Here is a 25,564-nt window from a genome sequence, read left to right on the forward strand (position 1 = left end):
AATAATCCTGAGTAAAGCAGCAGTAAGTACTTCACCTTCTCTCTGTTCCCTAATGTGTGTGTGTGTGTGTGTGTGTGTGTGTGTGTGTGTGTGTGATGACTTAATTTCAGTAGTAACTGGAGTCCCTCAGGGAATGAGTGTGTCCACAGAGACACGACTGTGAACCAGACCTTATGTAAGAACACACACCTAAACCTGAACCTGAACCTGACTACATCTGACGACTGATCCCACTAGATTACCAGACAGCTGGATTACACCTGGAGAACAGTCTTCATGAAGGCTGGTTAACCTGCCGAAGTTGATCGATCTTTAACTCAAGATTTCATAAACTCAAGCAGCTGCTAACACCAATAAACCGACAAACAAACTGTGTATCCTCTCAGGCTCCTTCATAGTCCACATTTCTAGACTGAAAACTACCGATTGCAGCTGACAAGACCTGAGCAATCTGACAGGATCCCATGAAAATACAGCCTTCTGTAGCCTGAATTAGTCTACCTTCAGAACCTCCAATTAATTGAACGTAAAATCAGGTCAGTGTCTATAAATGAAAGAGATCTCAGGCAACCACGTGTTCTTTCTCATGATGTGAAGCAAAACAATATAAAAGCCAGTGAATTAATCTGACAAATCTGCCTGTTAGTCATCAGAGCAAAGACATCTACCAGACTCCGTCCTCCTTCAGAGAACAGACATGTGTAGATCATCATGAGAACCAAGGCCACACTTGTTTTTATTTCTACACATATATACAGTATGTGCACAGGTAAGAGGGAACAGTCAGTGCACATACAGTATAAAGTCTGACTGGTCCAGATCCATCCTGCAGCAGGTCAATGAGCAGGTTCTCCAAGAAGCTGGAACAACCTACGTGACAAGAACCTGAAGAACTGTGAACAGGTGTACTGAGGAGAACTGGAGCTGGTTGAAAGGCAAAGGGGGGGGGGGGGGTCACAGCAAATCCTGATCTGATTCAGGTTTTTACTCTTTATTGTTTTGGATGATGTTCACTGAGAAATAAAAACTATTTGTGACTTTTGCCCAGTGCCGAATATTGCAGTGAAAATAACCAGCTTCAGTCAGATCGGTGCTTCACCCTCAGTCACTCTTCTAATGTGAAGTAATAGAACCTTGCTCTCTAACATAAATATTACCACACATACACACACAGTTGATCTACCTGGCAAGCTTCACCACTGTACCACTAATTTGAACTAATATAACCTCGCTCTCTCAGGTACACTCACCACACTTCTCTCTCACACACACACACACACATGGACCTATCGAGTCTGACCGCAGACAGCTGAGTCTCAGCCCCCCCGGCCTCCCGGCCCCCCTCCTGCCCCACTACTTCTCACTTCACCTTGCTAATTTGAACAAGGCTTTATTTTGATATTTGTCAGAGGCTGAACTGTAGCGAGCTTGTTGGCCTCTCCCCGGGTTAATTAGTGCAGCAATGCCAGCATTCATGGCCAGGCAAGGAGCCTCCAAACAGGGGAGGCTGAGCCATCCCTCCTGGCAGCGGCTGCCGGTTCTGGCACCTTTGAGCACTGGTTGGCAGGCTCGCCCACTGGGTGAGTGACAACCTGACTGGCATGGGGATCAATACGGCACAGCTATCGCTCACTAAGTCAGTCCAGACTGCGATGAGCAGACCACAGCTGCAGTGGAAACACGTATGTTCTTAGGTTCTCACCACTAGCGGGGCAAAACGTGTTAAGTTTGTCATGATGGTGACCTCAATGAAAACATTTTATCATCTGCTCTGTGGCAACACAGACTTTTAGGACATCACAAACCAACTCTTTGCATGCATACGTTAGCTACATGAACAAGTCCACATATAAGCAAGGAGTTAGCATACCTTTGCGACATGAAGGAGTTAACATATTAGTAAAAAGTTTGCATACCTTAGCTACATTAACAACTTAACACGTGAGCAAGTAGTGAACATACTTTAGCTACATGAACAAATACAGATATACTGTAAGAATGGAGTTAGTTAAATTTATTTGAATTAATATGTTTATTGATCAAAGAAAGTTTGATAATTAAATATTTAATGTTGCATCATCATCATTTCCATCATTGCATCAAGTGTTTTTAACAGCTTGGGGTGGGTTTTCAATAACATCAACGAAACTGATCAAACATTTAGTGGCTGCAGATTCTCCAGTGAGAGTTTTGCTGCTTGTATGTTTTATATTATTGTAAATTAAAATTAAAAGTGTTGTGATTGGACAAATGAAACCTGAAAATGTCATCTGTGGTTCTGGGAGCTTTTAAAAAATAATTTATTAGAATGTTTGGCAGATTAATTGTTAATGAAAACATTCATAACTTAAACTTCTTCTTTACCAGGAGTTTTACCTGAGTGAAATTCACTGCTCAGGATTTCTTCCAGTGTGCAGTAAAACGTCAGGAAACGTTGAGTGTGCGACTGCAGCCCTTCACATTTGTTTATGCAGTCCTCTCATATCATGCGGACACACACTCCTGAGGTGGGGGGAGGTGGTGGCGTCGGCGGCGGTGGGGGCAGAGGCACCAATCATCCGCTCCACGCCGTGTTTTTTTAAGGGATTAGGCTTAATAAGATGGCAGGCTGAATTTATGGAGCTAATATTTCATGGTGGGGTGATTCATGGAGGATTTGGTGCAGCGAAGCAGCTTAATGGATGTTCAGAAAGACTTGCTTGACTTGTGCCCTGATATGATTAGCCCCGCGGGAGTACGGCTGCTAAATACACCACTGTGTAAGTGTTTGTGAGTGTTAGTGTACAAAGACGGCGGCTACGGCCTGAGAAAAATGTATGAGTAAACAGGACACATACACAAATCCCTCCTGTACTGGACTCTATGTATGGAACATGTATTTCTATTCCATATGCCCCAGATGACAGTAAACAGACGCCTGGTTACAGCCATCTTTTCACCTCGCGTCCCCTCCTGTGTCACTAATGATCCATTGACCTGGCCACTCTCGGATCAATCTATCACTTCTCCTTCAGTCGAAACATGTATCTAATTAGGTCTGTGGTTTAATCACATCCTATAAAATCTGAACCTTTACCAAACCCCTTCAGGTTTCAGATTCAGGTTTAGTATTCGAACACTTGCAAAGTAAATGAAGGTAAAATGGCGACTGAGATTTTATTTTATGGACAGAACATAAAAGGCTGAAACGTTTTTTCATCAATAGGATAAAATACATCAATAGAAAATGAATCAGCAGCTACTTGTTTCAGTCACAAAGTAAAAAGAAACCAAAAAGAAATATGACATGACTCTATATCAAGAGTGATGTTGCCATATATGTAACCTATATTATCATCACACATATACATCCTCTGGATATATGTAGATTAGTAGGATCTACAATATAAGCCACATACACAAACATACAGATTTGTATGTGCTAGACATATATGTGAATGTATAAAATGGTTCCAATTTCTATCAGGTTTCATTTATTATAATTTTTTATATATTTGTTTTTACTTCATTTGTATATTTCATATATGGAAATTCAATATATGTACATATATTCAATTTGTGTATTAACAAATCTTGAGAACCTGCATTATAAAGTCCAGTTTCTAAGTGTCACAGCATTTTACCGAAACAGATTCAAACTGAGCTAATTTACTGACAACACTGTTTTTCAAATGTGTTAAGAATCATGTCAAAGTAAAAGTCAATGAAAGTAAATCATGCACATTGAACTGTTTGTGCTGTATCTAACATTTCCTGTAATTCCTCTCCAAACTGTATTCACATATATGTAATAGGTATTGGCCTGGAGCCCATCAAGAGGTCACCAGAGAAACCTGAGTAGTTGTTGAGATGATTCACAAGAATAAAAAAAAAAAAGTTTTAGTTCAGTTCAGGTTTTGACACTTTTCCCTAATATTTCTTTCATTTTGAAATAAAATGTGATGTACTGATTTCCTGCTCTTATTTGCTGCAGTTAGCTAATCCTGATGTGTTTGATGATGCTGCTGTTACTCCTTACTTCCTGCTTGTGCTTAACAGTAAAAGAATTGTAATATGGAAGCAGAGGAAGGCGTTTACTGTGACATGACAAAAACACTTTTTTTCGCCACCATTTGTCTGGATGTTGTTTTGAAACGCTGCATAGACAAAGTGAAATACAGGAAAGCGGCAAGAAAAACAAAATAAGAGCTTTTGTTTTTATCGTAATTAACTTTTAGCAGCTGAAGTAAAGAGACTCTGCAGAGGAGCTGAGAGACGCTGGTTTATCTGGTTGGTTTTGGATGAAAAAAAAAGAAGAGTCTCACAGATGAAGTGGTTAAGTAAGGAGATGAATAATTGATAATGAAGTATATATAATATACCTTATACTTCACCATCACTCTTCAATTAAACTGCCTGCAGCTTGTAGACAGAATCAGCCTATGAGCAGAGTTCATGCCTGGCCGTTGATTTGCTTAAAAGGGTCACAATCCAGAAAAGTTTTAGGAAGTTTAGTTCGGTTGAAACTAGAATCATAACTCCATTATGTCTAAATCCAGGCAGTGTTTTCTCGGACAGGAGCGAGTGTTTTTTAGCCTGTGGCAGAGATGAGCCGATGGTCTGAATTCTATGGAAATGTACTTGTCCGAGAACCAGGGCCACAATATCTACTGAAAAGATCAAGAACAACAACCGCCTCTTCAGCCATGAGAAGATTGCCTCTGCCAAGTCGTGTGTCTCTCTCTCACACACACAGTCAGTCACAGCTTTTCTCCGAAGTCATCCTCTTCAGCTTTTTGATGATTAATCATATGTTTCACAGTATCTATCTGCATCAGCGCCGTCAGCCAGCAGCTCAATTTACTGTGTGTGTGTGTGTGTGTGTGTGTGTGTGTGTGTGTGTGTGTGTGTGTGTGTGTGTGTGTGTGTGAGATGGAGGAGGTGAAGTGAGAGGGAGGGAGACAGCTGGTGGCTCAGAGTCAGCCTGATTAAATTGTCAAACCTCAAACTTTCCACTCCAGATTTTAAAGCTTTAACCTCCGCTCAGAGAAAAGTGATGCGGGCAGGAATCATTTATTTACTGAACCTTATTGGCAGAATCAGAAAACAGCAGGAGAGTCCTGACAGAGATGAGGTGAAGAGAGGAGGAGCTCACCCCCTGCTGGAGCTAAGGAGACGAACAGCTGCCCAGTCCACTGAAACATCAACAGTTCGTTAACATGACAGGAGCATCACTGAACATGTGAAGCGGCTCACAGTATGAAATCAGTTTTGACATATTTAACACTAGAAATAAAAGTCATTTATCGACTTCACAAAGGAAATGCGTACGAACTCCTGGTGTTCAGGTTTCAGATTTTAAGGAACGATTCACAACAAGATTATTAAATGATCGTCTTTTGGAGACCGACTTTGTGCAGGACACAGAGGAGAACACATGAGAACACAGGGTCCACATTAGTCAGAGGCTGCACTCAGAGGCGTGACTAAACTGTCTCATTTTGAAGGCTCTCTCAAATGCTTCCTTCTTTTCCTGGACAATGAGGGATCCACCTGTTGGCCCAAACGATCCCAAGATTATTGAGTTTCAGCTCAGTACAACAGCTAACAGTACAACTGTTAAAACCAAGGGCGTTAAAACAATATGTTTTAATGAAATAAAATTATGTGTTGTTTAGGTTGCTAGGCAACAGGAGCCACGCTTTGAGATATAGAGATAGTAAGGGAGGGAATAGCTGCTGACACAAAGAGGAAATCCTCCGCAGACCAGGCTGTCTGCTTTCGGTTTCGGCCTTCACGGTCTACGATGGACCACGCCTTCGCCGACCACGTCCTCTGAAGGATGCGACCCCTGAACTGGGACACAGCTATGGTGTAAGGAACCGGTGTCCTCACAACGTTCTATTTTTTCCGACAGTGAAAAGCTGTGACAAAGTGATGACTCGGTCAGCACCAACATCTGCAGCAGTAAAAATCTAACTAAGAGATAAAACACACCCAAATCTGAACGATAGCGTCTCACTAGGAGAGGTCAATTTTCAATAAGATTTAGGGGTATAAAATGATGGAATGTCTTTCTCCACATGGCAAAGAACTGTTCCTCTATAAAATATTACAAAAGATGCTTAAAAGACAATTTAACTGCTGTTTTATGACTGTTTTTTCCCAGTGTAATATTGTCCATGTATTAGTTTTTATTAGTTTTTCTATATTGCATAGACATCACATTCACACATTTTCTGCTCTTATTTTGATATTATTATTATTGCTGTTGATTTTATTATATATACATTGAATCTATTAGTTTCTCATGATTTTTTTCACGTTTTTTTCTTGTATGTCATTTTGTATTTCTATATTTTTTGTGTTATTTCAAAATGACTTAAGTGGAGGCTTTAAATAAGCCCATTAGGCTTTTTGGCTCTCCCTGTACTGTATGCTATTTGTTTTTGTCTTTGTCATTTCCTGTGTATTTTGAATTGTGCAAAAATAAATAAATAGATGAATAAAAAAGATGTGGCACTATTATAACCACCTTACACTTAATAATGTAAATGTCATATCTTTTATATATCATCAAGAGTTTGAATTAAGTTTTGCAGATTTATAACCTTGGTACGTTACCTGAATTATTTGCCTAACGCAGAAAACCTATACATGATAACGTGGAGGTATTTTCTGAAGGCAAATATTTCAAACCACAGCTGTTAGAAAACTACAACATGTCATGGAGGATGACCATTCACGCGTTTTCTGCAACTGCACAAAGATGAAGCTGTATCGGGAAAATGTTAATGTAGGTGATTTCTTAGGTTTAAAACTAAGATAACGAGGAAAGCTTAAATACTTCATTGAACATTTAAAAACTTGTTTTTCATACTTCAGAAGGAATCACAAGGAAGATTTCCATCCAAATTTATCACAAACTTTAAACAAACTCAGCGAAAGAAAATGTGCATATGAAGTTTTTCTGAATGAGAGATAACTGGTTGATCTGGACAAATGTGAGGGACACATGAGGAAATAGATGGATGGACAGACAGAGGGACTCTACATCATATGGATGCAGGTCCAGGTGAAGAGTAAGAGGAGAGTCCCAGGAGGTCTCAGCAGGTTCATAATGAGCTGCAACAGCTGTGATGAAGCGACACCGTCCTGCATAATACAGAGCTGTGCTGCTATCTGTCCACCAGCTGCTGCGTCCTCTCTGCCCGGCAGCGAGACCTCCCACAACAACAAAACACAGCTATTCCTCTGTTTTACAGCAGCAGGGTAAACACACACACTGAGGGCCGCTGGGAGGATTTTCCATCGGCCGCCTAAGCCACAGGACGAAGACAAGCACAACACGGGGATGTCTCTGTCTCTGCGCTGTCACTTGGCTGCCTCTGTTGCCTGGAAATCTATTATTTGCTGAGACAATGGAGCAGAACGTGAGAGGACACCAGCTGTATGTCTGTTTCCACACTAACAGAGAGAACATCAGAAACACACAGAGGAGTCCAGAGGTCCTAATCCTCTGACTTTAAAATCCTCATACCTGATTATTTCTCCACCACACTGGAAACACAAAGACTCAGAACTGAAACAACAAGTTAATGAACAAAGTTAAATAACAGAGATGAGTAGAATCCAACTTTACTGTCAAATGAGGTGGAAAATAAAACATCTGACAGATTATTACAGCCACTGAAGGACTGAGAGTGAAATCTGAACCAGGGGCTGCGTTTCACTCTCTTTGTCTGTCATTTTCACAGTCATAAAAATTCATAATCTATTATTACCTATTTTCCCACCTCTTTAAACCTGCCTATACTGTTTAACTCCAAATGTCAACACCACATTAAGAAGGTGAATTAATGTTTTTCCACGATGACAGTAGAGGGCGCTAAAACACTGCAGCCACTGAGCCTAAACAGGCAAATATGAACGATGCAGTTTCACATAATTAGAAAATTATAATTAAAATATGAACTAATTATTGACAAGAAATTAAACGGAACTCAGTTGACCTGTTGTAGCTTGAACTCAGATGTTGCTCCATTTAAACTGGGTGCACACATTAAGGCAGGTTGCTGCAGGTGACTGGCATTAAGTTTTGCATTCTCACGGCGTTTTAATTTTGTTCTGAATCCTTAACTTGCACTCTGTAATAAAGACTAACATTACCAGAACCACTTCAGCAAGAGTTTTGAAGCTGAGAAAAAAGCTGAGTAAATGTTAGACAACTCCCAATCACTGATTTTGTGAAACTGTTTTATTCAGTGTTTCTACTGGTTATAATCACCTGGTGTGTTTGTTGTGTAGAGGATGAGACCTGTGAACAATTTAGCTGCTGGTAGTTACAGATTGTATGTTAAACTGTATTGCTAAGAATCAGTCATAAGCCTTTCAAAGTAAAAGTCTTTTTTCTCTTAGCGACCACCTCAGCTGAAAACACATGAAACACACACGCACACACATACACACACACACATAATCTTCTGACAACAAAGGGTGTTTCCTCCACTGCTGTAGACACTGTGGTCACAGTCAGGTCTGTTAGCCTCGTCCAACACGCACAGCTACAGTCTATATACAGTCTATGCTGGTGGACCTACAGCCAGTCTCACTTGATCTCAGTTTAGAGTCCTTCCATGAAACCAAAGAGCAGGAGTTGAAGGAGGAAACCTGGGAACAGACCAGAGATTACAGACTGAGAGAACCGTAATGATGCGTTTCGCCATGTGAGTCACACATCACACAGCTCTGAGCTGTGACAGCTGAGCCACAGAGAGGCGGCAAAACCAGTTAGAGAAGGGCACAGAGAGAGAGAGATCAATCAGTCCGTAGAGGCAACACACACACACACACACACACACACACACACACACACACAACAGAGGAGTTTCCTCCAGCTGCAGCATCATTTCCCAAAACATTCTCAATCCATTCAGAGGGAAAAACCGAGGTCAACTAAAACTCTGATTAGGTTAAAGTCTCACAGTGTACAGTCATAGGAAGAGGTTATGATCCTCTAATAGAGGAAAAACAGAGAGAGAGCTTTGTGATTCTGAGCAGTTTTAACGACGCTCATCAACTCTTCAGAAATCCAACAGCTTTTTCACATTTCATCCCTGAATCAAAAAATGCAGTTACTATTCCTCGATAACTGCTTTTTCCTGGACCTCAGTAATGTTCAGGTTTTAAAGCTGCACCTCTAACAACTGAAACTAAAGCAGGTCCCCAATCTGGTTGTTCGAGGTCCCACAGAAACTCTCTGGATAGGTGAATTAAGATCAACTGTAGACGAGGACCCAATTAGCAAACATACTGATCTGTCCCGGTGACAGTTCAGTCAAGCACAGTATAGGAGCTCCCACAGGCGCTTCAGATTACACAAGTCAAGCAGTAGGACTGAACAATTACTTGCTTTTACGATAATATCGCGATATGATAAAACACGATTTTCTAACCGCAAAGGCTGCAATTACAGTCTGGTCATGTGACATGTAAGCAAGAGTAGAGCAGTCGGCTAAAAGAGGAAGCAACAACTTGGCACGCTACACCTTGACCTGTTGTATAATGGCCTCAGGCTCGACAGAACCTGGCACAGCGGAACTTTAGTGTCAAAGAGGAGCAGTACGTCGGTTGTGTGGAAATATTTTGGCTTTAAAAAAGAAGATGCAGCACAGCGTCAGGTATTGTGCAGGACCTGCCTTGCTACCGTTGCTCCCTCATGGGGCAACACGACTAACCTGTATCAGCACAACAAAGCCATGTATGATGGTTGCATGGCTAAAATGCCAACCACCAGTGTGTCAAGTAAGCTAAATACCACCCGACAAGGAACAATGACCGAAATGTTTGAAAGCATAACTCCATATGAATGTAATTCAAAACGACACAGGGAAATTACGGGGAAAGATACGATGCTTCACAGCTTTGATAAATACACTGGATCAGCGGTACAGCATTCTCTTCCGCACATATTTTAGCCAGGATACCATACCGGAGCTATATAAAAAATGCAAGCGGAGAGTCGCAGCAGAACTGAAAACAGCTGATTATTTTCGCTACTAGAACTGAAATGTGGTCAAGCTGTACAGCAGAGCCCTATCAGAGTCTGACGGTGCATTTCATAAATGACCAGCTGGGATCTCCATGAAGAGAACGGTGTCTGCATAACGACGGTCAATTTTACATGCTTACAAGGCTGTAAGTTAAACAAATCAGTCAATATACTACTGTGATAGAAGTAATTGAATAAAAATGTCATTCATATCAATTCATGCATCATCTAATTTCATTATGACATATAGGCCTTGCCTACTGCTGTGTGAAGTCTTGAATAATGGCTAAAAGTGATTTGTGAGGTCACAGTGACCTTGACCTTTCACCACCATAATCTAATCAGTTCGTCCTTGAGCTCAAGTGAATGTCTGTACCAAATTTGAAGTAATTTCCTCAAAGAGTTCTCAATATATTCCGTTCACAAGGGCAAAATCATGTTTTGTAAGGTCACAGTGACCTTGATCTTTGACCCCCAAAATCTAATCAGTTCGTCATTGAGTTGAGGTGAATGTTAACAAATTTGAAGAAATTCCCTCAAGTTGCTGAGATATCTTGTCCATGAGAATGAGACAGACAGACAACCTGAAAACACAATGGCTGCCACTCTGGCTGTCGCCAGCATAGAGGAATAAAAATACAAAGCAGTTTGACACAAACTAAACCTCATAAATCGGATATCAGTTATCAATATTTGTCTGTTGTTAAATACTGAATATTGTTTGACATGATTTTTAAATGACTCATTAATTTAAAACAGTATTATGGGATGTTTTGGCCTCTGTGGGGAAGCAGAACAAACACAAAACCAAAAGTAGGAGCTGAGAGGCTAAAAATGTGCAGCAGGTTCAGAAAGTGATGAGCTGCCACAGCTGATGTAAGACAGACTCCAGCTTCAACAACCCACAAAAATAAAACAGTCACATCCTCCTGAAACCCACTTAGTCCTTGAAAGAGGAGCAGAACAGTCAGCCTGCTTACGCAGATACCACTCCTGCCCACACCTCAGCACATTCATCTCCCATTCATCAGTGAATGATGGACTCCAAAAATATCACAGAGGATCAGCTGACTGTCTGCAACACAGACCTGACATTTGGTCCCTGACAACAAGAAATACATTCATTTGTTTATCATGTACAGGTGGAGGACAAATTATATATATATATATATAAAATAATGTCTCAAAATAATCCTGGAACAGTATAAATAATAAACACTCAACTAATAATATAATCTACATCGCTGTAGCTCCATCTACAGCATCTTCTGTCTGCACCAACTTCACACCTGAGAGTTTCAACAACATGTCCTCTCACCTACAGAGACACAACAGCTTTCACTCCTGAACACTGAACTTCTTCATCATGACGTCAAATATGATGGACGTTAATTTTTACGGTACAAAGTCGTCAGTTTGCTAAAAGCTTCTAATTTGAGCTGATATACTCATCCATCTGCAGAGCAGCATGATGAGGCTGGAGAGCCGGCAGTGTGTCAGCCTCTGACTCACTGCAGCATGAGAGCGTGTGTGTGTGTGTGTGTGTGTGTGTGTGTGTGTGTGTGTGTGTGTGTGTGCGCGTGCGATATAGCCATTTTGTAGTGCTGTCCAGATGTATAGTGAGAATTATTATACCCCTTCTTTTTCCTGTGGATGTCCTGCCATCTTTGTTGTAGTCCACACATGACTGTAATGACCTCTTTACCACAGGGGACGACAACATGCAGAAGGTTAGAGAGGTCTGTTTCAAAGGAGAATTTCAGGTGTATTGAATCTAATTAATTTTTTTTTTTTTTAAATCCTCTATTTTCATACTTTTATAACCAGTTGATTAAACCAAAGTTAACTTGACTTAAACTTTTAATGTGAAACAGTGTTGAGTTTGTGTTGACAGCAGCAGATCAGAAAACAATTATTTACTGTAATACATGTGATTTTTTTGTATTTGTTCCATGAATATAACTAAACAATAGTTATATAAACTTCAAACAGTTAAAGTAAATGAGAAACTCATTAGATTTGATGAGAAAATCTAATTTGAACAACCTTTAACCAAATGTTATCTGTAACTTTCCACAGGTTGTCGCCCTCTGTGGTAAAGAGTGGTCATTACAACCATGATGTCTGGAGAACGACAGTAGAACATCTCACCAAACATAATGAATATCATCTAAAATATGATCAATTAAAAATAAATAATCCCGCCTGTTCTCTCTTCTTGAGAGAAATCAATTCAAAACTAAATGAGGTAAAAATGAAATAAAAACTCACGTGGATGTTTCGCAGCTTCTTCTTGCCTCTCTCCAGTCGACTCAGCAGCCTCAGGTGCTGCTGCTCTCCGCCCGCCGGCTGCAGCAGTCGGTCATCAACTGAAACCGTTTTCCTCAAGGCCATCCGGTCGCTGTTGCACACCGGTGACGCCCCACCCACTTTGACCAGGGGGAGGCTCCTCGCACCCCCACCTCCTGCTGCTGAATTCCCACCTGACACGGGCGATAGATCAGGTGACCAGAATTCGCGCTGCACCGAACCTGGACAAGAGAAACCAGAGACACCCTGCTGTTACTGTACACCACACACACACACACACACACACATATCAAATTTCATTAAAATCTTGTCTTTCATATTGATTATCAGTTCAGAATAAATATCATATCAGAATAAATATTGATCATGTTTTAATGTTAGAGCTGCTGATTATTTGCAATGGAAAATTAGTTTATTTGTTGAGATCTGTCATCAGTTTTAGAAATCTTTCTTCTTTGAGGATTTCTCTGTGCTGGATTTTTGAAGCACGGGTCAAACTCTCCGGTCAGTCAGATGAATAAAACTGACAGATAAAAGGATAAAAAGAGAAACAGCAGCAGGTCAGGGAGACACTGATTGAGCGAAATTCGCCTGAAGCAGCTACAAAATCTGAAAGTCGAATGGGATCATTGCTCGATCCTGAGCACCACAGAGCCTCCATCTTGTTCTGCTCCTTTAGGTGAGCTGGTTTAATGTTTCCAGTCTTTCAGTGTGTTTGTGCGTGTGTGTGTGAGTGTGAGACAGAGAGAGAGAGAGAGAGAGAGAGAGAGAGAGAGAGAGAGAGAGAGAGAGAGAGAGAAAGAGAGAGAGAGAGAAAGATCAGGTGTCAGGCTGCAGGCAAGCTGACTACCTGAGCTGCTGCATTAAAACTACATGAGGAAGTAAAACAGTGGACACTCCCTGGACGTGTTCGTCCTGCAGATGATCCGAATAAGCCGTAAACAGATTAACACAACAGCCAGGACTCTGATGGCTCACACTGCATTGAATCTTGATCCATCACAATCACAAAAATGAACAAAAACCAAAACCAGGGATTCTGGGCCCATTGCTACGAGCCATTGTATAACCAAAGTGAAAGCTTTGTCCGCATTCTCGGCACAAAGTCAAACACGTCTTTGGAGAGTGTTGGACTTCGCCAAGGTTGTCCCTCATCTCGATCCTGTTTGTGATATTCACGGACAGAATCTCAACACACAGCCAAGGTGGGAAGTGTGTCTGCTTTTGGAACCTAGGAATTGCGTGATTTCTGGGTAGTGACCGACAGAATGAGATCGCGGATGCAAGCAGCTGAAATGAATGTCCTTTGTAGGGTGTCTTACGAGACAGGGTGAGATAGCTGAGGTGGTTCGGGCATCTGATCAGGATGCCTGGCGTCTTCCTTTGAAGGTTTTCTGGGCAGGTCCAACTGGGAGGAGCTAAGGAGGTCCAGCGGGATCCCCCAGGAGGAGCTGGAAAGCGTTGCTGGAGAAACGGACATCTTACTGCTTAGCCCGCTGCCACCATGACCCGACCGCGGATAAACGGATGGATGGACAAAACCAGTTTTTAATCACTGCTATTTTTATGCCAATTTTTTTTTTTTTTGATCAATTTATCACAATTTCTGTAGTAAAATTGATTGATTGAAAAAATTTAATCCAGCCCTGAGGTATCCCCACAGCTAGTCTGAATTTTATTGTATAAAATAATACCATGTAGTTTGATCTTTGTATTTCTGCTTTGTGTTGATTCTGAGATGCTGTGTTGAGTCAGATCAGCATTCGACCTGTGAACTCTGTCATTTACATTACATAATGAGAAAGGGGAGGGGTTTACCACCAATCCTCCAACTTCCTCTTCCTCGTCACATATTAGAGAATGAATCAAACCTTCAAACTTCGTCCACTCACACAGTGACCGGTCCGGTGAACAGAGCTATGACTCTTCTCTCTCTCGAGCTACTGTCACTTTTATTGTGAAAAACCAACTGCTACAGCATGAATGTAATTCCAGGATGGTGTCTCTCACAGACTTTATCTAAGTCTGCTGCAGACCTGATGTTTCAGACACAGTTCACCAGTGTTAAAAACTAAGCTAACAGAAGGTTTAGGCTGAAACCAGTTCAGGTCCAGGCGACCGCAAACGATCTGTCTGGTTATCTAATATAAAACTTATTACTACGAGTAACTTCAGGGAGTGGTTTTAGGGTGAGTGCTCAGGGTTTAGACTGAACACAGAGACCAGACCAGACCAGGACACTGAATGTCAGCTGGAGTCATGGCTCCCTCTGGTGGTCAAACATCTGGAGTGAATTCATTTGAACAACTGTTGAAGAAATGTTGGTTTAATCAGTTAAACCTGAGATGAAAAAGCAGATTAGCTTTGTGCAGAGAAGTGACAAAGACACAACTGAGGGTTAAATATTTTACCAACTTGTCTGACTCCATGAACGCAGATAGAAAATGTAAAGCCAGTTGCAGGAAGGTCTGCTGGGACACAACAAACACTTGACTCTAGTCCATCAGACTGAAAACCAGTCTGCAGGTTTAAACAAGCCAAAACCTTTTAATCTACATCCATCGAAGGATGAACTTCTGAACTGAGACACACAAGTGTCTCATAAGATACAGACACTGTGTCAGCGTCAAATTAATGCTAAAAAGACTGGTTTCTAAAAGTCCACTTCTGTGACAGTTTTTCAAAGTATCTTGGAGCTTGTTCCATTTCTTGATGATCTTAAATGTGAGGGCAGACTGTGCAGAGGCGGAGCTTCTTCTTCTTCTTTTGACCCTGAAGCAAAGATGGATAAAACTCTTCTGTGGCGGAGGTGAAGTATCATGAGTGTGTGTCAGTTTTTCATCTTCACAGATATTCTTTATAAAATTCCAGTCCTGAACTTTGGCTTTAAAACCACAAGAGGCAGAAGCTTCAGATCAGAGGTCACATGTGACGCACCACAGAGACCTGAAAGCTCTGAGGTCGCATTTTCGTCATGGGAAGTTGAGCTGACAATATGTTTGGTATTCAGATGGTTCAAATGAGATGAGATCCCTGTTGCTTGGCAACTGATAACGACAATCTATAAATGATTTGATATTTCCTTTTTTTGATTTTCATCATCATGTTCAGGAACGAGAAAATAAAACAAAGCAGAAAGAAAAACAAGCAAATTTAAAAATGTCAGTAACCACCATCCAAAACCATCACATTAACTCCTCTGATGATCACGTAAAACATGAAGCAGACGACGAGCAGGAGTCTGAACCGCCGTGACAACCAGCACAACCAAACACAACAACCAACACAAGAGGAATCAGATTCCTCAGGAGGTTTAAAAAGATGAGAACACGACCAACGGCATGAGACAGAAACGACAGAGGAGAGCGGGAAAACAAAGAGGAAATAAACAACAGTGTAATTGTAGCTGTATTTCTACTGTGTGTGTGTGTGTGTGTTTTTTTACTGGGAGAAAGGACAGGAGGAACTGGTCTCTTGATAGTTCCTAAATTAACATGGATTTTCCAGATTGCTGGATGGATGGAGCCAGGATTTTACAATCACTGAAATCATTAATCAAACCTCCCTGCATAAGCTGAGCAGAACGGGCACCAAAACAAAATATTCAGTTCTTTTTTCACGTTATAAATCTCCTTTAATGACGGTTTACAGATGTTGGTTTTATATGCATTTTTGCCTCTGTTTAAAAGCAGCAGTGAAGATGCAGATATCTGGGAAGAGATGGAGGGGTGTGACATGCAACAAGGTTTCCACAGTCAGGACGATGCAGTTTAAAAGCTGTTTAAAAACTGCTGCCCTGACAAGTCTGTAATCCTGGTGTTGGTTAAAACCTGTAAAATATTTCAGTTAAAGAAAAAAAAAACAAACAAGCAAGAATTCGTTTTAAAAATCCCAACATGTGGATATGGGACATTTGGCTCCGGCTCTGACTGTCGCCGGCGCAGAGGCATTAAAACCTGAAGCAAGACCTCCAAGTGTTAGAATGACTTTATAGCAGCATTTATGATGTCCATAGTGGAGGTTTTTCATGTTTTCAGTGGTGTCAATGTTACCTGCCACTGCTAGGCCTGCAGCACCTGCATCCTCGAAGTCCGATCCTGACACATTTTCTTCATTAACGAGTTCATGTAGATTTGGATTGTCTAAATAGTATTAATTTCAGGATTAGCAACAGAGTAGTAGTAGCAGCGACAACTCAGCCTGCATCTAAAGCTGGAAGTCGCAAGACCTCCAGGTAGACTTGACAGAAACTCCCTGATACAGACTCCTGGTTCCCCAACCTGGGATCTTAGAACCTGTCAAGTCATTGTCCTTTTATTGTTCCATGTTCTCTCAGATTTATTTTCACAGAGAAGAAGAGAAACATATTTCTGCTCCACAAACTTAAGAATATTTTCTCATTGTGAAACCTTGGATCCATTTTCTTCTTCCGGCCTCTAAAAGTGTTTATTTAATAGTTTGTGGAGGGAGATATGCAGCCTGTGAAGACGAGTCACAAACAGATGCTGATTCGTTCTAAAGTCCTCAGGAGCCAAACAGACTGGCAGCCACTGACATAGATGATTAATCTAAAGTCAACAACAACAAGCCCGGAGCAGTAAAGATGCAGGGAACAGAGTCACCTGATGGAGACTGTCCACAATCTGTACCACAGGAAGCTCATTATCATTCTCCAGAAGGGTGGAGCCAACACAGGAAGCAAGGAAGCAAACAAAACCACCAAGCAGTGTGTGTGTGTATGTGTGTGTGTGTGTGTGTGTGTGTGTGCGCCTGTGTGTCAGCACGTCCACCACTCTCTTCAGTCTGTCAGTTCACGAAGCTGCCGAGCTCAGAGTGAACATGACCAACCTGCTGACGCGTTTGTCCCTGATCAGCTGGTAACCGTGATAACCTGCAGCCTCTCATCAACTGGGGCCAGTTGTACAAATGTTTTCTGCTTAAGTCTGACACTTAAGGTTTAATTTCTCCTTAGCTGAGTGAGTTACTTAAGGCTGTTGCACAGAATCTCTTAAAAAGGTTTCCTGAGTTAAAGATAAAAGTTGAGGCATCAGTGGAAGAGATTTTACAGCCGTAAAATTCTACCGTTTCCACGGAGACCATAGATTTGCTGCCATTAAACTTGTTTTACTTGTTCTAAGAAACTGTAAGGCTTTGGTCGTTGTAGATGTTTAGATCCTGATTGGTCCAGATTCGTCCTGCAGCAGGATCATGAGTCCAAACACTCAGCCATAGAGAACTATACCCAGAGACCAGAAGAACCAGGAGTCCTGATACAGATGGTCTGGTCCCCCACAGAGACCTGATCTCAGCATCATGGAATCAGTCTGGAATCACATGAAGAGACTGAAGAACTGAGGCAGGTTCTTCAAGAAACTGGAACCACCTACCTGAGAAGAACCTGAAGAACTGTGAACAGGTGTACTAAGGATAACTGGGGGGGGTCACAGCAAATCCTGATCTGATTCAGGGGCCAGTTGCACAAAACATCATTACTTAAGATTCTCCTTGAAATCCAACTTAAGATTTCTTTAAACTAAAAACTGTTGCACAAAACACCTTGTCTTAGTGCTACACTTGAGGGTTAGCAAGCCACACAGAATCCGGTCTCACCTGCTGAGTTCCAGTGGAGTCCTCCAGGACTGGCAGCGAGCCGCCGCCGCTTCCTGATGCTGACGCCACTCTGGGAGGCCGAGTCTCCGGCTGACGTCCCAGAGCTCAGCACCGCCGCAGTGGGGGTGGAGGAGAGGATGGGAAGAAGGGGCGTGGCCAAAAAGGGCATCTCCCTCCCCAGCGCAGGAGTTAAAAAGGTGGATTCTTTGTCCGATGACCTGCAGGCAGCGAAGCACAGAGAACTCATCATCAGTACTTCACTTCAAAAACCCACAATTACATTTTTCTGTGACTCAGGACAATACTCAACGGACTGTGGGAAGGTGGTTTTGACCACTACTGTTATTAAGATCAAAAATGAACTAGTTTAGTTGCAGTAACTAGTAGCTATTTTCAGTTTCTACACTCTGAAGAACAGTTTGATGAGTTTATACAGGAGAACAAATCCATCCTCTTGCTGTGTGATCCTGATACCTGGACTCTGAGACCATGTAACTGCAGCTCCGCCATGATCCTCTGGTCTGACGACGTCTCCTTGTTTTCCTCTGCAGGACAAAGTCCAACACCTGAGTCCAGCTTAGCATCTGTGATCCGCAAGCTTCCTCGCATCACGTCACAACAACACAACCTCCATCCACAGGTTCTCCAACACAATCATGTTTTTGTCAAAGTATGACATGAACCAGAAGCTGACAGTTTTAAATAAAGTTTTTCAGGATCCAAGCAGCAAACACAGTCACACGTCCCTGAACTGAAGGTCCACAGTGGAGGGAAAACATCCTCTCAATGCCCAATAGGGGTGTTACCTTACCTTACCTCACTGTGTGTGTGTGTGTGTGTGTGTGTGTGAGAGAGAGAGACAAAAGCTGAATCAGGGGAATCAAGAGTCAAGTGCTTCAGATATCACAGTGCATCAGTCGAAGGCCTTTGTGTCACATGAAATTAAGCCTTCAACCATGGGGAGCGGCTTGTGTTGCATTTACTTGCAGTAGGAAATTGCTAACATCATTGCTTTAGTGTCCTGTTCAGTCAAACATGGACACAGTGTTAGTGAAGTGAAGGAGCTGCAGCCAGATGGACAGCAGCTCCACGTCAAACTGTGTCAGTCCAGATCTACAGGGGTAAAGACTCTGTGAGCTGTGGTCAACACAGGAGCCTGGAAGCTGCCTGAACTCTACAGCTCTTTAACACGTGAGCTATAGATGTTCTGTAGACAAATTAACTAATCTACATTTTGTGATGGGCGTCTTCATACCATGAAGAAAAGACGCAGACTGCATTAAAAACACAGCGAGCACAGATTAAGAACTGGGAGGTCGACACCCCATGACCTTTAATACAAGTATCCTGATGAACTCCCTGCTGCTCTAACAGAAAAAACACAGTTGGAAATATCATTTGGCTGCAACACAAATCCTGTAGACCGAGTTTCTGTTATAACAAAAGATTTTATGCGCTCAACCCAGTATATAACAAGACTAGGTCAAAACCTAGTCTATGTCTCGACCGCCAATGGTCAAATCCTAATTTTATAACTGCAACATCGTCTGACAAATTCCCCAAACACAGAGAGGTGACACGCAGCTGGATGCCTCGTTTCTATTGTGGATATAGTGTTCATCACAGTGCAGAGCAGTCAAAGCTCTAGCTCACCGTCGTGGTGCAGCACAGGCCGTTAGAAATAATGGGTTTCAGAGCGCAGTGGTGCCGTTGCCACATTCTATCTGAAAGCCCCATTACATTAAATCCGTCTTCTCTTCACTAAAATGTCCTGATTCATTTTCTGTGCGACAGACCTGAGATGTTTTCTCTGGTCCAAGTTCAATTTTCTTACATCTCTACTTGAAAACAAAAGCTGTCTTTCAGAATTTGACCAGGAAGTAACACAAACTGTAGAGTCACAGTGACGACCTGCTGCCTCCACCCCTCCATCAAATTCTGTAACAGAGACTTGATCAGTATAAACAGCTGACACAGATTACAGTCTGTAACATCACACCTGCCTTCCCTCCAGCAATGGCGTTAACATTATTCTCCTTGTCTGCACGGTAATGATTGTAAAAGCCTGTCAGACATGGTTCAGACCTCGGAGCGTTAGATCTCTCTGGTCTTTGAAGAGGCCTCCTTTAGTCTGGATCAACCCTCCTGAGGACTCTCAGATCCTCCAGAACCAGCTTCTAAACCTTCCTGTTATCTGTTTTTATCTCTTTGTAACTGAGAGTCTGTGTGTTCTCAGTGAGTGAATGAGTTTCAGTTAAAGAACACACAGTCCAAACAAATCTGTTCCCACTATACATCCAGCAGCTATACAACAGTCATAATGACCACACTTCCTTATATTAGCAGTACGTTTCCCCCACATCTATAAACACCACTGTTTCCCCCCCAGGCTCCCTGCAGGAACCTCGGCTTATCTTTCCCTCCATGACTGCCATCGCCATGGTGCCAGACAAATACTTTACGAGCTCCAACGACAGAGGAACAATGTTTCTGCTGGCTGGAGGAGAAGAGGGAGGGGCAGCCTCTGAACTGACCACAGTTTCAACACATCTCTTTTTTAGGTAACGGCTGCTGCTGAGCTCCAGTCTCTGCACTTAAACATCATTACAAAGACATCTGGAGCCATTATCTCCTACTGTACCTCCAGTCTGCAGAGCGTTTACTGTAAAACACTCCAACAACAAACAAGCAGTCCAAACAAGGCCTCAGTACTATCCAGTATCTGATTCTTCCATTGTTCCCACAAACTATTAAAACACATCAGTGAGTCTCACTGCATCACTGACATGTTCCATCATCACTATCAACACATACACTGTAGTTTATTCTGACTCAGTCACCCACACACCATCCTGCTGCCACAAATACTCACTACAGCACCAAATGTGGATTTGTCCATATAGTCCCCACTAACTGCACTACTTCCTCCTGTTTGTTTGAGTAAAAACAGTGAGCAGCTGCTTGAGGAAATTATATAATAATTATAATTTTTATAATTAATTATATATATATATATATATATATGTGTGTGTGTGTATATAAAAACAATATGACCAAGTGCAAGATCTAAATCACAGAGCTGCAGTTTTATAAAGGTCAAATGTGCCACAAAAGACCTTAAATGACACATTGTAGTGCTACAGAGACCAACAAAAAATCACATCATCATCATTTTTTAATTTTTTTCAGTGAAAATAACAGACAAAACATTGTAGAAAATATATTCCATGGAAAACTGACTTTTCACCTGATGGACCTTCCAACAAAAATGGAAGAAATTGACTTTAATTCAACAACAGATCCCAATCTTATCAGACATGAAGGAAAAATCAAAAAAGATGAATGAATACAAATAGAGCAGCGCCTTCTTTTTTTTCTTCTTTGTTTGTGACAGTTGTTTGTTTGTGGTGGAAGTTTGAAAAACTGCTTAAATGAAAAGTATTAAATTAAATAAAAAGTGAAATAATAAAAAATGAGCATCCCAGATAACAATTTCTGTCAAAATAATCACAATATGGTTGTTTTTTATCTTTCAGTCCTATTACTCAACCTTAAAAATGAAACTATATGCTTGTGAGGTGTTTTTAAAGACACTCAGTGAGTAGGGAGAAGTCAGTAAGTATAAAAGTTGTTGGTCTGGCTCTGATATAGACTAACAGCAGCTTGATCCTCTGAACTAAACCAACAAACAAAGTTTCTCGAGCTGATTAACATCACCTCCATCAGTGTTTCAGCCTGGTTTCTTTCTCAAAGCTGAGTTACAGCTGGAGGTAAAGACTCTATCAGATGTTCAACAACACCAACACAAAGGGAGCAGAGCTCAGGCTACTTTACAATAATATATCTAACATTATATTATACTTCTAAATGTAAAATTAGGGGTGCAATGGCTTGACAAGGTGTCAAAAGGTAACATCTTTAAACGTCTTCTTTTGTCTGACCAACAAACCAACCAACATGAAGATGTGTCATTTATGATGATATGAAACAGTTTGTAGAAGCAGAAATCAGAGAACATTTGGCAGTTTTTGCTTTAAAAACTATCTAAACAATTATCATAATATTTTCCACTTAATTTTCTGTAAAACACAGATTTATTTGCTTTATATGATTTATAATAAAAGATTGATTGCGACTTTTCCACAATTCATAACTCAATTTTTCTCCACCGTCCAGTAAGTAAATGCCAATCAGCAAATTGGCAATCATCATTCATCAATATTTAATATCTGTAAAGCTCTCCTAATCAGCAATGATGTTAAATATATGAACAATGGATAAACCAGCTGGTGTGTCTCAGCATTACCTGAGCAGCGCGTCCGCTTCTCCAGGCTCACTGCAGGTGGAGCGACGTGAGTTGGAGGCTGGGGAGGAGGAGGAGGAAATCGGTGGGGAGTTGGAGGAACGGTTGGACACATGTGAGGAAGAAGAGGTGGAGGAAGAAGAGGAGGAGGTGCGGGTGGAGTCCAAAGCCCTGGGCAGCAGCAGCGAGGATGGCATACACAGCCATGTCTCCAGGTCGGAGAACTTGGAGTAGCTCAGCATCTCCAGGACACTGCAGGAGAAGAGACACACCTGAGTCTTTGTGGAGGATGTTCCAGAGTCAAGGAGCAAAATCACCTTTAGTTTCCATTCACAAGTCCTGATGACATGAGGCTCATCCCTGAGGTCAGAGGTTATATTAACCAGCAGAGCTTCACAGTCCAGAGCAAGCACATGTCTGCTGTTTTTACAGGCTGGATAGGTTTTATTCTGACAGTCAAATGTGCACACAAAATCAACAGAAATATAAAGCAGCCTCCCTGCACAAGATGCATGATTCATTGAAAACCTCCTCTGATTTACAAATATAAAAAGTAGGAGCAGCAGCAGCAAAGCAGGAGAAGTAAAACACACACGTCACTGCTGTTCAGAGTCCGTTACCTCTCCTCTCCCACTCCTGGGAGGTCATCTTTCTCATCAGCAGTTTGGAAGACACAGGAAGTCCTGGCATCTCGCGATGACAGCAAAACACAGGAGTTATCAGAATCCACAGACATCTTCAGCCATATCTGTGAGGGAGCAGGAGATGGACACAGGTGAGGTAAAACTAAAAACTAAAAACACTGGTGTCACACAGCTCAGAGGTCCATCTATATGTGGACGTACACAACAACCAGGGACATGATGAGGAGTCCTGATATATAAAAATAACAACAAGGCAGGTGAGTTAACTCCACAGAGTCTGTCCAATCAGAGGGCAGGAAGAGAAAATGGATGTTAATCATCCTAAATTTTCTAAAAGTGTGTTAGTTCATCTTAAAAGCTGGTACAATAACTAGTTAGTTATTTGGTTGGTTGTCTTGTAATATAGGTTTGTTGGTTAGTTGGTGCCTCACTGGTGACATTAGTTTTGTTAGTAGGTAAATTAGCTTTCTGTTCAGTTGGTAGCTGGTTGGTAACATTAGGCAGTTTTAGTTTGATGGCACCAAGCTGGTCATATTAGCTAATTAGTTAACTAGTAGATGGCTGGGAAAATTACCTTAAGTCAATAGCTGGCTGGTAACATTAACTTATATAGTTAGTAGCTGGCTGATAATATTAACTTGTTAGTTGGTAGCAGGCTAGAAACAACTTGTAGGTAAGTTAGCAGCTGGCTGGTAACATTAACTTGTTATGTCAGTAACTGGCTGGAAACATTAACTAGTTAGTTAGTTAGTTAGTTAGATAGTTAGTAGCTAGCTGGTAACATTAATTGTAAATTAGTTGTTAGCTAGCTCATAACATTAGCTTTTTAGTTTGTCAGCTAGCTTGTAACATTAGCTTGTTAGGTTGTTAGCTAGCTCGTAACATTAGCTTTTTAGTTTGTCAGCTAGCTTGTAACATTAGCTTGTTAGTTTGTTAGCTAGCTCGTAACATTACTTCTTACCAGCCTTCACTGGAACCAAATCTCATTAGCAGGCTAAGTTTGTTAGCCAGTTGGTAACTAGGTAGAGATGTTATTACCATAGTAACCTGAGGGTAATTCGCTGTCAGGTGGGGCTGCGGTTAATCTGGCGGAGTCTGTGTGAGGTAACCAGTGATGGTTGTAACTGACATCTGAGTAACTAACTGTCATGTGAAAGCATTGACATGGCAACAGTCCACCCAGAGGTTCCTCTGCCTGTTAAAGTCCAGCACACCGAGGAGACATAGAACTAATGAGCCGCCACACGTGGCTCCTGTTTTGGCTAGTCACTTACTGAAAGTGGCAACACCCGGTGACACTGATAAACAACAATACTAAAGTAACACACCGGTATGACACACAGGCAGAGTTTAGCTCCCAGTCAAACTGCATGTCAGCAAACGTTCAAACCCTCCACACACTTTGTCCTTTAAAACGTCAGTTTCGGTTTTCAGTCAGAGTCCATCCAGTCAGCTGTCCGTCACCTCCGTCGCCTCCTGCGCTCATTAGTCCGTTAACTCTCCTCACAGCTCTGCACACTTAAACTCAGACCACAACACAAGTTGAAGTAAACTCTACCGTCTTCGAGCTTCCTTCTTCTGCAGAAACAATGTTGCTTTTTCTCTTTCTTCTTCTTCTTCTCTTCCCAGAGCAGAAACATCTGCTCACTCTGGGCTCCCGCCTGGTAACGTGTCTTTGTCCTGCCCCATGTAAAACATCCCAAAATACAGTGAGCAAGGCCGGAGCGGGCTCAGATTTCACTGCGGTTCACTCACCGCACAGACGCCCAGTCCCACATCTGGGGGAGGCCGAGTCTCAATACTGTTCCCACTCACACTCATCAGCGGCCAATTAGGCTGAGAGAAGTGGACGAGGTGGTTCAACAGAGTCCTCAGACCCTCTACCGAGTAAACAGGAAGTATTAACAGTGAAATATGTGAAGTAAAAGTCCTGCGGGGGAACAGAGGAGAGTTTTAATGTTGGATAAAAAAAAACAACCTCATATGTCCTGTGGCAGAAAAAGAAGGAAAAACGGAGATTTAGGAAAGAGGAAGGAGAGAAGGAGAACAGAAAAGGGAAGGGAAAATGGAAAGTGAATAAAGAAGGAATGAAATAAGTAATGGGAAAAGAAAAAGGAAAGGAATGAAGAAAGGAAAAATGGAAAGCATATGAGGAAGCATATAAGGAAAGAAAGAAGAACAGAAGGAAAAAGGAAAGAGGGATGGAAAATTGGAAGTAAACGAAAAATCAGAATGAGCAGTAGGAAGAGGAAAAAATATTAAAAGGAAATAGAAAAGGGAAGGAAAGAAGGATAGAAGAAAATTGAAAGTGATTGAAAGAAGGAAAGGAAGGAGGACACAAGAAAAGAGAAGACAAATGGAAGAAAAGAAGGATAAGAAAATGGAAAAGAAAAATTGGGAAGAAAGGGAAAAGAAAAAAGAAAGGAAAGGAAGTTATAAGGAGGGATGACAGAGGTAATTGGAAAAAAGGGAAAACAAAAACAAAGGAGAGAAGGAAGGTGACTAAATTAGGGAAATGACAAAAGGGAAGGAAAATGAAAACTGAATGAAAGTAGGAAAGGAGGTAGGATCAGGGCTCAAATTATAAGGGGGGATTGGAAGGGTCTGACCCCCATGATTAAGACTTGGACCCCAAAACAGAGGTGAAAACAACAGTTGGGGGGGGGG

At 41.7% G+C, this 25,564-nt stretch overlaps 1 protein-coding gene across 7 annotated transcripts in view; it reads right to left on the reverse strand.

Moving 5' to 3' along the window:
* ankfn1a (ankyrin repeat and fibronectin type III domain containing 1a) overlaps positions 1-24,712 on the reverse strand; it is a 101,552-nt gene extending 76,840 nt beyond the window's left edge. For 5 of the 7 annotated variants that reach the window (XM_087177286.1, XM_087177287.1, XM_087177285.1 and 2 more), the window contains exons 1-5: positions 24,456-24,711; positions 22,874-23,001; positions 22,257-22,505; positions 17,951-18,168; positions 12,302-12,561 (exon numbers count right to left, since the gene is read on the reverse strand). In XM_087177286.1, coding sequence (XP_087033412.1) covers positions 12,302-12,561; positions 17,951-18,168; positions 22,257-22,505; positions 22,874-22,989 — 843 coding nt within the window. In that variant the 5' untranslated portion in view covers positions 22,990-23,001; positions 24,456-24,711. Of the gene's footprint in view, positions 1-12,301; positions 12,562-17,950; positions 18,169-22,256; positions 22,506-22,873; positions 23,002-24,450 lie in introns of all 7 variants that reach the window. The other 2 variants (XM_087177289.1, XM_087177288.1) reach the window with 2 other exon arrangements.
* Between the last annotated feature and the right edge of the window lie 852 nt (positions 24,713-25,564).

This window comes from Seriola lalandi, unplaced genomic scaffold (genome assembly GCF_002814215.2).
Source record: "Seriola lalandi dorsalis isolate HSWRI2012SDOR001 ecotype SW California unplaced genomic scaffold, Sedor1 jcf7180002054585, whole genome shotgun sequence".
NCBI classification, from domain to species: Eukaryota; Metazoa; Chordata; class Actinopteri; order Carangiformes; family Carangidae; genus Seriola; species Seriola lalandi.